The following is a 15,009-nucleotide window of genomic DNA, read 5'->3' as shown; positions in this document are numbered from 1 at the left end:
TTGTTACATCTGAACTCAAGTGCCACTCGAATGGTACAGTTCGATCCTGGGTTAGTGTTGTCCGTGTCTTTGACACTGACCATTAACTTCCCTCGATGAGCAGGTTGGGACCTTGCATGGTTTCCTCCCTCATCGGTGTGTGTGTGAATGGGTGAATGTAATGAACATTGTTAAAGCACTTTGGGAAAAGGCGCTTTTATATGCACCATTCACCATTGGTTAACATGTAAACAGACTCACAAATGACTGTATTGTCAGCTAATTTGAATATGGTTCTGTTTGAATGCTGAAGCACTGAGAAAACTGTTGCGCCTTTTCTTCGTCCTTTTTTTCTTCAAACTTGACTACGGTAGCGGTGGTCTCAAAAACACAAGGGAAACTTTGACAGGAAAAGACTCGCTCGCCGTATAAAAAAAGAAGTAAAACTCCTTAGACTGAGACTTGGAAAAATATATTTTATTTTATTTTATAATGCTGTGCTCATGGTGCTCTGTGCTCATGGTGCAATTAAAAAGCAAACGTTTCGGTCCTCGATCAGACCTTCGTCAGTGCTATGGTTTTTCACAGACAAAGAACTTACTCTTAAACAACTCCAAAACAATACAGCTCAGGTGCTGATAATTACTAATTGGTGACATATCACCTGATTGTTTGAATGCTTACACATGACAGTCTTCGGACGTTGACTCAGAAGTTTCCTCTGCCTTATCATTTGCTGAGTTACTTTGTGTCTGACTATAAATAGCAGCATAGCATGCTGCTGGGCCATTTTCTTACACAAGAGAAGAAACACCTCGACCGTTTATCCATGAGGAGCAGCAGGTAGCCACATAGATGTGTATGTGACTTTAGTATCTTTTGCCCTTGATGGATTATTAACTAACCCAAACTTTATAGACCTCTAGAAACATCAGTGCATACGAGGCTCCTACCAGGAGCGGATAAGGGTTTTTCATTGTTCTCAGGTAACCAGAAAGAGCAAGAGCTCTCTACAGGAAACAGGAATTATAACTTCTCTGTTGGACTAATGGAATCAGACTCAACAACGCATGGGATATATTGTTGTAAGTATTATACATAATCATTATATAAACAATAGTGTTATCTGACATCATGTAAATGCATTTGAAAACAATAATTGTACATTTAGTATTTTAAATCAGTTTATTTGATTTGATATAGTCTTATGTTTATGCGTGTGTGTGTGTGTGTGTGTGTGTGTGTGTGTGTGTGTGTGTGTGTGTGTGTGTGTGTGTGCGCGCGCACACGTGCGTACGCGTGTGTCTGTGTATGACATAGCGCCCTGTTCAGTGACTGTGAAATTCAGTCCCGACACTGAATTGTGAGAAGACTTCCAAGTGGTGGATCGAGGGGAAATTAAACATTAGCAGGATTGCCTCAGACAGCAGACCTGTGGAATCGAAGTAGCCTATCACCTCATTCAGAAGGAGAGATCATAAAGTCGGTGTCGGCAACCAGGAGGACCCTTCGGGTGAACTCGAACTATAACCATGGTTGCCACTGGAGGCCCCGTGGCTTCTTTCTCCGTGTGGGACTATGTGGTCTTCGCCGGAATAGTCGTGGGGGCCGCCATGATTGGCCTGATCGCGGCCATTCGTGGCCGCAAGGAGTCCACCAGCGAGGAGTTCCTATTGGGCGGACGTCAGATGACGGCCGTGCCCGTCGCCATGTCACTCACTGCCAGCTTCATGTCCGGCATCACCGTCATAGGCACGCCAGCCGAGGCCTACCGCTATGGAGCCGCCTTCTGGATATTTGGCATTTCCTATGCCATCATGTCCGTCATTACTGCTGAGGTATTTGTCCCCCTTTTCTACAGACTGGGGATCACCAGCACCTATGAGGTAAGAAGGAGACATAATATACTGTATATGCAATGCCTAACAGAGATTGCCAGTTGAAGAAAAGTGATTTGCTGGAGAGAAAAGGTTGACAAAACAGGAAAGGGCGCACACCAGTGTTGGTGAGGTGCTGGCCTAAGGCAGTAAATAAGTAAAAAGGAGAAAAAGGCCCGCACACTCGTAGCCACGATGCTGTATATTTATTATTATCCAACGTTTGGACCTATCGGCCTTCTTCAAGGTTGCCTTCACTGGTGGGTCATGGGAGATTAGAGGTATAATCAACTATGACCATATTTGATTGCTTTTACTTTATTGAGACAGTAGAGAAGGGGCAGGACACAATCAGTATAGTTGTACGTTTTGACGTATAAGTAATGATTGATCTTGAGTAAATCTGGGTTAAAACTGACGAGGGCCTCAAGGCCATGAAGAGTTATTCAGTGTCCAAATGCCACACAACACGTTGTCTACAGTACAGTAGTCACACACACATGCACACGCGCACACGCACACACACACACACACACACACACACACACACGCACCTCAAGGAAATAGTCTGTTGTTTTGGAATTGGGAACATGGTTGAGTCATGGTTTTAGGTTAAGACTGTGTGCCAAAAAAACAAAAAACAAAACTACTTTCATCTGGGAAATGTAGATGAAAAAGTGCTATTGAATCAACTCAAAGCATCTGTTTAAATGTGTCTGGGCTCTCCCTTCCTTTCCCAGTACCTGGAAATGCGCTTCAACAAGACAATCCGGTTGATCGGGACAACCATGTACATCATACAAACGGTAATTAAAGTGTCCAGCTGTAAAAAAAAAAAGAAAAAAAAAAAAAAAAAAAAGCCTTCTGTGTTTGGAATGAAAAGAGAGGGACAAATCCCCCCAGCTCATAATAATGGCACAAATTTGCAATATTTAACGACATCTGTCTTTTTTCCTTGTTGACTTTATAGTGTGCATTTTTAATCCAGAAACCCAGAATCCCCACACAGCTCATTAATGTGCATGGCATATGTTTGTTTACATCCAATCATCTAATGGCTGGCTCTTCTTCCATCCCGGGGTCAGATCCTTTACACTGGCATGGTCATCTATGCCCCAGCTCTTGCGCTCAACCAAAGTAAGTCTTGAAACAGGATTTTGAAGCAATTTTGTACAGTATATTAGACATTTTTCAAGCTAGTAGTACAGTATGTTGTTTTTGTCCATTATAAGGTTATTCTCAGTTGATGCCCGCCGCTGCTCTCGCAAAGCTGAAGAGTTTGTCGACCCCAAAGAAAGCCTTGTAAACGATGTAACGGTCATAAAATAAAACAAAATCATAATTCTGTCCAATCCTTATGGTACAGTATTTAATGCAATATAACTTTTAACACAATTGGGGTGGTTGTGTTTTTTTCTCCCTGCTCTTCAATTGAGACATTTAGAAGATCATATATCAAGTCAAGTCTCACCTATAGACATCAGCACTTGTGCAGGAAACCGGATTTAAAATCCGGCGTAGACGTGGAAAGTTTTCATACACTATAGTGCAGCAAGGCTATAGAAAGATTAAGTAAAAGATTATTAGTAAAAAGTAAATACTGAATCACTGGACAGTTACCAACTATACAGTTATGAGGCCCATTCAATTACTGGAAAGATCTTCAATGAATCATTTATCTTGAATGATAAGAAGAGTACAGAGCGTACTGTTTTTTTTTTTACCAAGGCACTTGCTGACCGTCTGTGACTGTATGAGTATCAGTCTAGAGACAAAATGAAAGAACATTTTTAATTAACATTAAATGTAATGGTTACTTGTCAGTGTCACCACTATTAATTCATTATTATTTGTCCAAGACAATAATGTAGTCTAAAGCCTAAAAATGTACATGACACTTGCATTGATGAAAGAAAGAATCATGTCTACTGTCTACACTTGTTCAACAATCTTTTTTGAATAGAATGTATTTACTGTAGCCCAGTTTGTAGTTGTGTGAACTACAAGTTTGTACTGCAATTGTGACAATCACTCACTCAAGTTATAAACACAAGTTGCAATATCAAACTAATATTTCATGTCAAGACAAACAATGACAATGTGCAGAAGGGCTATATAAGTTATAACAGCACAACCTTGAGTGTATCATTGCTTGAAGTTGTTCTGCAAATCATAAGTCTATGATTTACTTTATTTATTGTTTCACCATAGAAGTATCACTTCCACCTAGGTGGCTGACATTTTCGAGCACAGTGAGACATCAGATTAGTATACTGTAATTCGCCAGAAGTAAAGGGCAAGAATGAAAAAGCATAGTGGCATATTTCAGTGTACTGACATATATGCCAGGTCACTATTAATTAGTGGAAGGAGTCAGAATAAGCATTACTCCCGAAAGTAAACGATAAGAGGAGCATGACCATCACTCCCTAAGATGATAAGATCAAAGGCATGGCTCCTGTTCAGTCATTTATGGTTTGTTTCTACATACTGGTAGGTCAAGGTCACTTGTTTTGTTCTTTTTTTACAGCTGTCTTTTGAGGCAGAATCTGCTGAGAGATCTTGTGTATAGTTTCTCAAACTCAAACTATCAAATTATCTTTCTTTCTTTCTTTCACAAAGTAGCCTACACATTGAATGTGGTTTCAAAGGAGTATCTAATTAGTAAAGTGCATCTCATCATGAATGTCATAAGCAGTTTTAACTCAAGCCGTTTTGATTTATTTATTACATTCATTAATTGTATACTGTTTTCATGTATTTATTCAGTCACAGGGCTGGACCTGTGGGGAGTGTTGGTGGCTACAGGTGTGGTCTGCATCATCTACTGCACTTTGGTTGGTAGTATTTGATTGATTGATTGATTGATTGATTGATTGATTGATTGATTGATTGATTGATGAAAAGTTTAAAATAAAGCAGTACTCAAATAAAAAATTACCAAATGGATGCACATTGTAACGGCATAAACTATGCACTACATCAAATCAAAAGTAAAATAGTGTATATATACAAACAGTATATTGAGTATTGAGCACACATTTAATTAACTCGTTTTTTAACAAATACTATACTATTGAATTATTACATTATTTATGTATTGAGGCCATAGCTGAATAGGTAGACTAGAGAGCACGCCTGGGAAACAGGGTATGAGCCCCTGAGCAAGACACTTAACCCCCCTCTTTCCCCCCTGTGCTAATTTGAGAAGCAAAATCGGATGGAATATGTACATAATTAATATTATGTATTACTAATTATATGACCTCTCAGTCCAAATGTTACTACATAATTTAGACCTATACTGTAACATTGTATGTTGTCTTTATCATTTGAATTGAGCATGACACAATTTCAATCTGTCGATGGTTTAACCCATTTTAGGCGGGATCTAGAAGGATCTGATCTCAGGTCAGAATGGAAAACTGTCAGGATGTAGAAGACATTTTTTAGAATCTGATCTCAGGTCAGAATGGGTATATAGTGAATAATTGAGACTAGCTGTCATTCTATTCCAGGGCGGTTTGAAAGCAGTGATCTGGACTGATGTGCTGCAGATGGTAATCATGCTAATTGGGTTCATTGCCGTCATAGCAAGGGGAGCCGTGCTGCAGGGAGGCCTGGGGAAGATCTGGCAGGATGCTGGTGACGGAGGCAGACTCAACGCATTCGAGTAAAGTACACACAGCTACACTGGTCAAACTGGTTTTAACTAGCTTGTTGAGTTGTGATAGTGTCAGCGGTGGGGGCAGCGGTGGTGGCCGAACGGTTTGCGGAGCGGTCTTGATATATCGAAAGGTCGCTAGTTCGTATCCCCGGACCGGCACGTTAAAATTACCACCGCTGAAGTGCCCTTGGACAAGGCATTGTTGAACCCCTACCATGAAATGTTCTATGAGCAGGGACTGGCTGTAAACAAGTTCTTGAGCTTAGTTCAGTTACCCTGGTAAACATAGTACCTTTCCTTTCCTTGATCTATACTCATTTTTCAGTTTCATTTCCTGACAACAACAAAAAAAAACCCAGTGGAAAGTATTTGAAAATAGAGTATGGTTTCAAAATGAATCAAAATGACCACAGCAAAGGAGAAGGATTGATTGTTTTTTTGAATAGTTTATTTGACAGAAATGTATAAACGGCAACAGTCAAACGGATCAGTCCAAAAGGGAACAGCACCTTGTTTCCATTTAGGCCCTATGCAGGCAATTGACTTTTATCCCTTTTTGATGTTTTTATTCATATGTTTTAGAAAATGTGATGCCTTAATTGTACTGATTTAATAACATTTAACTTATTGATCAATACTTCTAATAGGCTACCTTAAACGTATAGTTCACCCCGAAATGACTTTTACTCACACCATGGAGTCTTGAATTCATGGATATTTCTTGTTTTTTGTTGCATTCCTAAGCCAATAATGTGATGACCAGCAGTGGTTTCCTATGGAGACAGAGACACAAAGAAACAAGAAATATGACATAGTCATATTTGTCAGGTGAAACAAACACTGGCTCCGTTGTGCATCTTTCCTACTCTCCAGTTTGCTCATAACATTAGGTGATGTTTATGAGGCGCTCCGCTGAGTCCGCTCCGCTGAAATGTTTATATGTCTACACTTCTACACCAATTTGCAGACTTCCGCCGTGCCCGTGTCATAGCTTAGGAGGCAGCCAATGATGGCTGCCGGCGTTTAGGCGGCTCCCATTGGCTTAGGCGGCATGGGGGCGACTCCCATTAATGACTAGGTCGCTATTGAAAACGGGCCTGTTGTATGTCAGGTTTCACCTGAAAAAAATGTCCCTTTTGGGGGTGAACTATACCGTATATCCCTTTAAGCAGTGTAGAAGGCACCATACAGTCCATTTTGTACCATTTTTAAGAGCAGTTCACTTTTCACTCCAGCTTTGATCTAGACCCCCTGAAGCGTCACTCGTTCTGGACCATTGTGGTGGGTGGCAGCATAATGTGGTTATCCATCTACTCCATCAATCAGTCCCAGGTGCAGCGCTATATCTCCTGCAAAACCATGATGCATGCCAAGATGTAAGTGTTTCAACTTAGTCAAGTTGCTGATGTGTCGTGTGTGTGTGTGTGTGTGTGTGACGTAAAGTGTGTACAACATTTAATGCATTAAAACCGGGAAAGGATCTGTCATTTTATGTTTTCGCATTGGCTATTCAAAAATAGCAGATATAGAAGCTTACAGCGCGTCAGGAAGTGAAAGTGTGAGAACTGCGGAATTTAAGGCCAAATTCCAATACCCCAAATCTCGGCCACTCACTCGCTCACTCGCTCACTCCAGCATCCATCCATCCATCTTCAACCGCTTATCCGTAGTCGGGTCGCGGGGGCAACAGCTCCACCAGAGTGTTCCAGACAGCAACATTAGTGACTTCCTCCTGGGGGATTCCGAGACGTTCCAAGGCCAGTGAGTCGATGTATTTCCTCAAACTGCGCCTTGGTCTCTTCCCAGTGGGACGTGCGTCGAGGACCTCCCTAGGGAGGCGCCCGAGAGGCATCATAACCAGATATGCCATACGATATGGGCTATAGCCCATGGTCCAAAATGATGAGAAACGAGGATAACCTTTTTTTCCAAAATTTCAAAAAACATGGGCTATAACCCATCGTTTTTTTCATTTTTTCATTTTTTTCAAATCCTCAAAAATGATGAAAAACGGCGTGCTATAGTATGCCGTACGTTATGGGCTATAGCCCATGGTCCAAAATGATGAGAAACGAGGATAACTTTTTTTTTTCAAAATTTAAAAAAACATGGGCTATAACCCATCGTTTTTTACATTTTTTCATTTTTTTCAAATCCTCAAAAATGATGAAAAACGGCGTGCTATAGTATGCCGTACGATATGGGCTATAGCCCATGGTCCAAAATGATGAGAAACGAGGATAACTTTTTTTTTCAAATTTCAAAAAACATGGGCTATAACACATCGTTTTTTTCATTTTATTTTTTCAAATCCTCAAAAATGATGAAAAACGGCGTGCTATAGTATGCCGTACGATATGGGCTATAGCCCATGGTCCAAAATGATGAAGAACGAGGATTCAATCTGACATTATTAAATTATCATTACTGAAACAGACGTTCTCTCTACCGCAACATACTTAAAAGTATAGCGGTGTATGAGAATGGGTGTTGCGGAGGATAAGAAACATTATGCATTCTCTATGGCAATAGCACAAACTTTGGCATGCTACTAGTCCTACATACTTACACCTAGCAACCCCATTCTAGCCTACTTAGGTTCATCTTACGGTGGACATGTTTGCCTGAAAAGGAATCTTTGAAATGTTTCATAGTTTTAGAAATATAGTGCTTTCAAATTTACAATGGGGTTCAATGGCAGACATTGGCACGTCAAAAATCACTTTCACCTAGAAACTCCATTCACACTTTTTATCATTCAGCATACTGTGGAGACACATGCTGGAACTTTTTTATTTTTAAATGTTTTGTAGTTTACGAGTTATTTAACTTAAGCGATAGGAGAACAGGGATTTGAACATGTAGAGGTGTATTAACTGAAGGCTATTGTATAGCAGTGGCTCACAGCCTCAGCCTGATGACCTCAAAAGTCTCATATCTCCCCTGAGCCATAGGCAGTTGCTTTGGCTTAGTGGTTAAGATGTTGGCCTTCAGTGCAGGGGACCTGTGTTCGATTCCTGGGTGTTACACTCTGATGAACGTGATTCTATGTTCAACTCTTGATTCTTTCAACTTTACTATCTGAAGGCTAACATACAAAAGATCGCTTCAACAGTACAAAGAGGCAGATGTTACTGAGTGATGGTGTAGGAGGGGTTATTCAGCACAGAGAGTTCATGTTCAAATCCCACTCTTCCTAAAGTTTAATGCTAGTTATTGAGCTTCATTTACTGCTATTCTAGCAGTGGCTCACAGCCTCAGCCTGACTACCTCAAAACTCTAATTGTCGTAGTGGTTAAGATGTTGGCTTTCCACGTGGGAGACCAGGGTTCGATTCCCAGCCGTTACACTATCATACAAAAGAAGACCTCAACAGCGCTAAGAAACATCTGATTAATAGGATGCTGTGTTATTTCAACTTTACTAACTGAAGGCTAACGAACAAAAGATCACTTCAAAATTACCAGGAGACTTTGCCTGAGAGTGTCTGACTGATGGTGCAATGGTCTAATCATCAGGCTTTCAGTACAGACATTCCATGTTCAAGGCCTGTTCCTCCTACAGCTCAATGCTGCAGTAATTTGAACTTTTCAAGGCTTGAATAAAAAATAAAAACTCAAAATTACCAGGAGACATCTGCTGAATGCCCAAAGGTGCCTTGGCTCAATGGTGTGGAGCGCTTGACCGGTTGCCTCTGCTACAGACAGTTGGCAGGTTCAAGTCCCATGTCATGACATCAAGGTGCTGGAGGACCATCGGGAGACGGTGCTCTCTCCTCCTGTTTCCTGAGATGTAACGGTTGGGGCTTATGTCTGAAAGACTCCTGTCCAGCTAAGCTTTTACCATGAAAATGTCCAATTTAACATACTCTTACCACCTCTCAGTGTGCCCTTTTCCAACTGGCCTGGAAGCCAGACATAAAAGAGGGACTTTCCAACCAAGTTTTGGGCCACCAATCAGGGCCCAGTATGCAAATACACAGCCTATTCTGTCAGATGATGGGCCAAAACCATGAACTATAGTAGGCCTATGTCGTTTTCACATTTGTTTTTTAAATCGTTGTGAAAACCATGAACTATAGTTCATGGTTTTCGCGACGATTAAAAAAAAGATGAAAATGATTAAACAAATATAGCCTTGAAAAATTCAAATTACTGCAGCATTGGTTGAGTATTAGTTTTGAACCAGTAACCTTTGGATTATGAAGCTCAGATTATATATATATTTAACCAGCCGTTTAGAATTTAGATGGACAGTGAAAATGTTCTTCAGGAGACTTGAACCCAGAATGTTCTGTTTATAAACCCCAGGTTTATCTCCTGTGCCACACTGGCATGTAAGGTATGATCGGGAACTTATATTTAACCATCCTTTTAGAATTTAGATGGACTGAAAATGTTCTTCAGGAGACTAGAACCCTGAATGTTCTGTTTATAAACGTCTAAAACAAGTCTAAAAATAGACGTGTTTTAGACGTCTATTTTTAGCGTTTTTTTATTTTTTTCAAATCCTCAAAAATGATGAAAAACGGCGTGCTATAGTATGCCGTACGGTATGGGCTATAGCCCATGGTCCAAAATGATGAAAAACGAGGATATCTTTTTTTTTCAAAAATTCTAAAAACGACGGGCTATAACCCATCGTTTTTTTCATTTTTTTCAAATCCTCAAAAATGATGAAAAACAGCGTGCTATAGTATGCCGTACGGTATGGGCTATAGCCCATGGTCAAAAATGATGAAAAACGAGGATATCTTTTTTTTCAAAAATTCTAAAAACGATGGGCTATAACCCATCGTTTTTTTCATTTTTTCCAAATCCTCAAAATGATGGTCCAAAATGATGAAAAAAAATCTAAAATTCTAAAAACGATGGGCTATAACCCATCGTTTTTTGTATGAGAATGGGTGTTGCAGAGGATGAGAAACATTAGCATGTGTTGCTAACAACAGAGAAGCCTACATACTTACCACTTACTTAGTCAATCAATCAATCAATCAATCAAAACTTTATTTGTATAGCACATTTCATACAGCAAGTGCAACTCAATGTGCTTCAGTTTACAAATATAAAAACACCAAAGGAGATGGAAAAACAAAGAAGACAAAAAGAAGAAAACATTTAGGAAAATCATTATAGATAAACATAAACAAGGATAATGGTATGAGCTAATTAAACGCAATGTTAAAAAGGTATGTCTTAAGGTTTCTTTTTAAAATGTCCGTGGATTCAGAGAGCCGCAGGTTAACTGGCAGGCTGTTCCACATTACAGGACCATAATGGCTAAAGGCTGCTTCTCCATGCCTTTTAGTCTTAGGTCTAGTCTTAGGAACCTCTAAGAGAGCAGTTCCCGAGGATCTAAGAGCTCTTCCAGGCACGTACCCAGGGAGCATTTCGGACAAATATGTAGGTGCATTACCATGGATAGATTTAAAAACCAGCAGAAGGACCTTAAAATCAATTCTAGATAAAACAGGCAACCAGTGAAGGGATTTTAAAATGGGTGTGATGTGTGCTCTCCGTCTGGTCTTGGTAAGTACGCGTGCTGCTGCATTCTGGACTAGTTGTAGCCGGGCAAATTATTTTTTGGGGACACCAGATAGGAGAGCATTGCAGTAGTCTAGCCTGCTAGTGATGAATGCGTGCATCAGTCTTTCTGTGTCAGCTTGTGAGAGAAACCCACGGACTCTGACAATATTCCTCAGGTGATAAAAGGATACTTTTGTGATGTTGCTGATGTGGGCCTTAGGTTTGAGTCAAGTATGACACCAAGGTTTTTTACCTGATCCTTGGTGCTTAATGAGCAGGATTTTAGTTTGTGAGATATTTGTTCCTTGTGGGGGCCATCTCCGATAACTAAGATTTCCGTTTTGTGGTGGCAGTCAGCACTGGCAGCACTGGGATTCAAACATCTACTGGTTTTGTAATTTGTAGAATTGGCCTCAGGTTTGTCTTTCATCTCAGGTTGCTGTATGTGTATACGTGACCATGTGGTTGGACTGTGTCTTTTATCTCTCCAGGTCGCTGTATGTGAACTTGGTTGGACTGTGGTTGACTGTGAGTCTGGCTGTGTTTTCTGGCCTCACCATGTACTCTATTTACAAGACCTGTGATCCGTTCACTAATGGTGCTGTGAGCACCCCTGACCAGGTAAGTGTGACATCGATGTCTCTATAGCCACTTCACAAAAAACAGGAATAGAATTCAAGGCAGATTTGGTTTATGTTTTTTCTTGTTCCCTGGGAAAGGGGAACTCAGGGGTGTATGAGGCATATTGTCAATTCAAATGTAAAGCATACTGTCTTTCAAGTTTTAAATGTCAATGTTTTGTAATTGCCTTGTTTATTGTTATGTTATGAAACCCTGCGCAGGAAAGATTAGCTGAGGGGGATCCTAATAATCTCAATATAATAAACTGCAGCACATTTGTTTTTAAACCAGCTCCTTCCTTACTTTGTGATGGATACCCTGGCCATCTATCCTGGAGTGCCAGGCTTATTTGTGGCTGCTGCTTATAGTGGGACCTTAAGGTGAGGCCTGACCAATGAACACGTACAGTTTATCCTTTTCCGGGGCATGTATAAGCATACTGTAGTTGTGGGTGAGACGTAAATGTGTTAACGGCATGGAATGCTAGCAGGTAAATTGTTACATTCTTTCCTGGTGGCTCACGCTCCCACTGAAACATTAAAAACTAAAACTACAACTGGTTTTGAATTCTTAATGGACGTGCTATTCTCAATGAGTGTCACTGTGTCTGGTACAGCACTGTGTCCTCCAGCATCAACGCCCTGGTGGCTGTCACCGGGGAGGACTACATACGGCCCTTCTGTAAAGACTTGACCCAGAAACAGCTGTCCTGGATCAACATGGGCCTGAGTGAGTTGTGCAACAGTACTGCTATTCATAATTGATCATGTAATCGTAATTATGCTACAGAATACACGCACGCGCGCACGCACACGCGCACACACACGCACGCACACACACACACACACACACCGTCATAAGGGTTTACCTTTTAAACATCTCGGAAATGTATATAAGCTAGATTTCAATGAGAAAAGTTTGTGGCTATGTCTTTTAATAAGATTATAATCATGCCATAATTTGCCCCACAATTCCCAGGTGTGTTCTTTGGTTTTGTGTGTATTGGGATGGCAGGAGTGGCTTCTCTGATGGGAAGTATTCTGCAGGTAAAGATATATACCGCATTATAATGCTTGCATCACTGCAATATTTATGGACATGAGGAATTCAACTTGTTCAACATGTTTTACAGCACACCCCTGTTTGCTGGTTATTAAGGATTACATTCAATTCCCTCTGACAGTTTTCTTCTTTTAGGCAGCTCTGTCTGTATTTGGAATGATCAGCGGCCCACTCCTTGGTCTTTATTTATTAGGACTCTTATTCCGAACAGCAAACTCAAAAGTAAGTTGTCCTATCACTTGCAGAACACGCTCGCACGCACATTCAAAATGAAATAATTCAAAATGAATAACAGCTATAGTATAGTGGTATCATGACATGTCATGTTCTCTTAAATATAGGGAAGTCTTGCAGGTTTAATCTTCGGCCTGATCATAACTTTGTGGGTGGGTATCGGAGCCCAGATTTACCCACCCTCAGAAGAGAAGACTCTTCCCCTCCCATTGTACACCACTACCTGCAACAGCACATTGAGCCAGAACTTTACAACCATTGCCCCGTCATGGACCAGTGCTCAGCCCGAGTGAGTAACTTAGTTTACTGCAGAGAGCAGTCTGAGCACAATACTGTTGACAGTGGTAATCTAATTTGTGTTGTGAATACATAATAGTGGATATAGAATAAGCATTTTGGGTCACATGCAGGAGCAATGGGTGATCCAAATGTATTGATCCATCCTTTAGGATCTTCTTCAGGAATTCCTGAAGAAGATCCTGATCTAAAGGATCGAAACGTTGAGTCAAATAAACCAGTGGAGCTGAGTTTTTCATACCAGTGTTGCTGGCTCTATTTTCTCCTCTTGTACTGCCTTTTGTCCAGCACCTGCTGGGGCTAGAGTGGAGGTGCATGCTCTATTTCCTTTGATCCAATGTATTCCCTCTCAGATACAGACCAGCCCTGGCAGACACATGGTACTCTCTGTCCTACCTTTATTTCTGTCCTGTGGGCACTGTGTGCACAGTGATTGTGGGCCTCCTAGTGAGCATCATCACAGGTGAGAAAGAAAGTTACTATGTTTACCTGGGGTAACTGGACTAAGCTCAATAACTTGTTTACATGCAGCCAGGCCCTGCTCATAGAACAATTCATAGTAGGGGTTCAATGCCTTGTTCAAGGGCACTTCAACGGTGGTCATTTTAACGTGCCGGTCCGGGGATACGAACTAGCGACCTTCCGATATCAAGACCGCTTCTGCAAAACGTTCGGCCACCGCTGCCAGCTACCCCTCCTCTACCCTATGGAGACGAAACACAGATGATTTTGTTCAATATGCTGCAACCAAACAATTCCACTTGGATGCTCATTTCTCTGCGTGTACGTGTGTCTGTCGATCTGCAGGTGGCTGCAAGCAGGAGAGGCTGAACTCGGATTTGTTTGTGACCAAGGATGACCTGGTCTGTTTCAAATGGTGTCACAATTCTCAGGTAAAGAGATTGCTCCATGTATCAAATCAAAGCTAGTAAATTGAAATATGTTTTCACAATACAATCATTGTTTTTGGGCGGAAATTCTGATATACGGCCGGTGCCTCTAGCTCAGCAATTGATTTGCTCATTTTCTTGATTTTAAAAGTGACAAGGTATGGCACTTTTGAACTTTAGTTACTACTACTTTCTGTATACCACCTGGCACCTCGACATGCCTCTTATGAGTGCGAGCACACGGGTTTGAATCCAACCCGACTTGACACGTCAAGTCTCTCCATTCTTTCTCTTCTTATTTTCCTGTCTCTACATGGACCTATCTGATATTAAACACAAAATGCCCATAAAATGCTTTACTGCATGTTCTACTCTATCCCTTACAGGCATCCAAGTTCATAGAAAAGGCTGAGTCAGATGAGAAGATAGGAATTGACAACACTGAATTCACAGCCATAAGTGATAAAGATGTGGAAAAAGTCACTAAATTTTGATAGCACAAAATACACGTGGATGAATGTGTGAATTTTAGAATAGTTCTTTCTAGTTCTCCTTACTTTTTTTTAAGCTACACTAGTCTTAATCATGCTGGTACATTTTAATGGAAATTTTACTGTAAATAAATGATCACTTTTAACTTCAATGTAAGTATTTATGTTGAAATAAATATGTACAGTATATATTTTTTAAGGGATGCTGCCAATATGCAAAGTCTGTGTACAAAATATATTTCATTTTTGTGTAGCGGCTGTAGCCTGATGGTGGGGCACTGGCAGCATGTTATGAATTCAATGGCACTTTCTCTGTTCCTGCACAATTTAGTAACAATAGCCTACATTATTTAGTCCTTTTCA

At 40.7% G+C, this 15,009-nt stretch overlaps 1 protein-coding gene across 1 annotated transcript; it reads left to right on the top strand.

Annotated features, from left to right (window-relative positions):
- Positions 1-1,511: 1,511 nt before the first annotated feature.
- slc5a8l (solute carrier family 5 member 8, like) lies at positions 1,512-14,649 on the top strand (the record flags this gene model as incomplete). The annotated part of the gene is made up of 15 exons (XM_080791106.1): positions 1,512-1,865; positions 2,597-2,662; positions 2,942-2,993; positions 4,626-4,693; positions 5,375-5,529; positions 6,759-6,899; positions 11,543-11,672; positions 11,964-12,052; positions 12,289-12,401; positions 12,651-12,718; positions 12,870-12,956; positions 13,076-13,257; positions 13,619-13,728; positions 14,073-14,158; positions 14,542-14,649. 15 exons carry the CDS (start codon positions 1,512-1,514, stop codon positions 14,647-14,649), a joined length of 1,809 nt encoding a protein of 602 aa, XP_080647232.1.
- Between the last annotated feature and the right edge of the window lie 360 nt (positions 14,650-15,009).

Source organism: Protomyctophum bolini (assembly GCF_963924005.1).
Source record: "Protomyctophum bolini genome assembly, chromosome: 2".
Taxonomy (NCBI): Eukaryota; Metazoa; Chordata; class Actinopteri; order Myctophiformes; family Myctophidae; genus Protomyctophum; species Protomyctophum bolini.
This window is presented reverse-complemented; position numbering and strand designations above follow the sequence as displayed.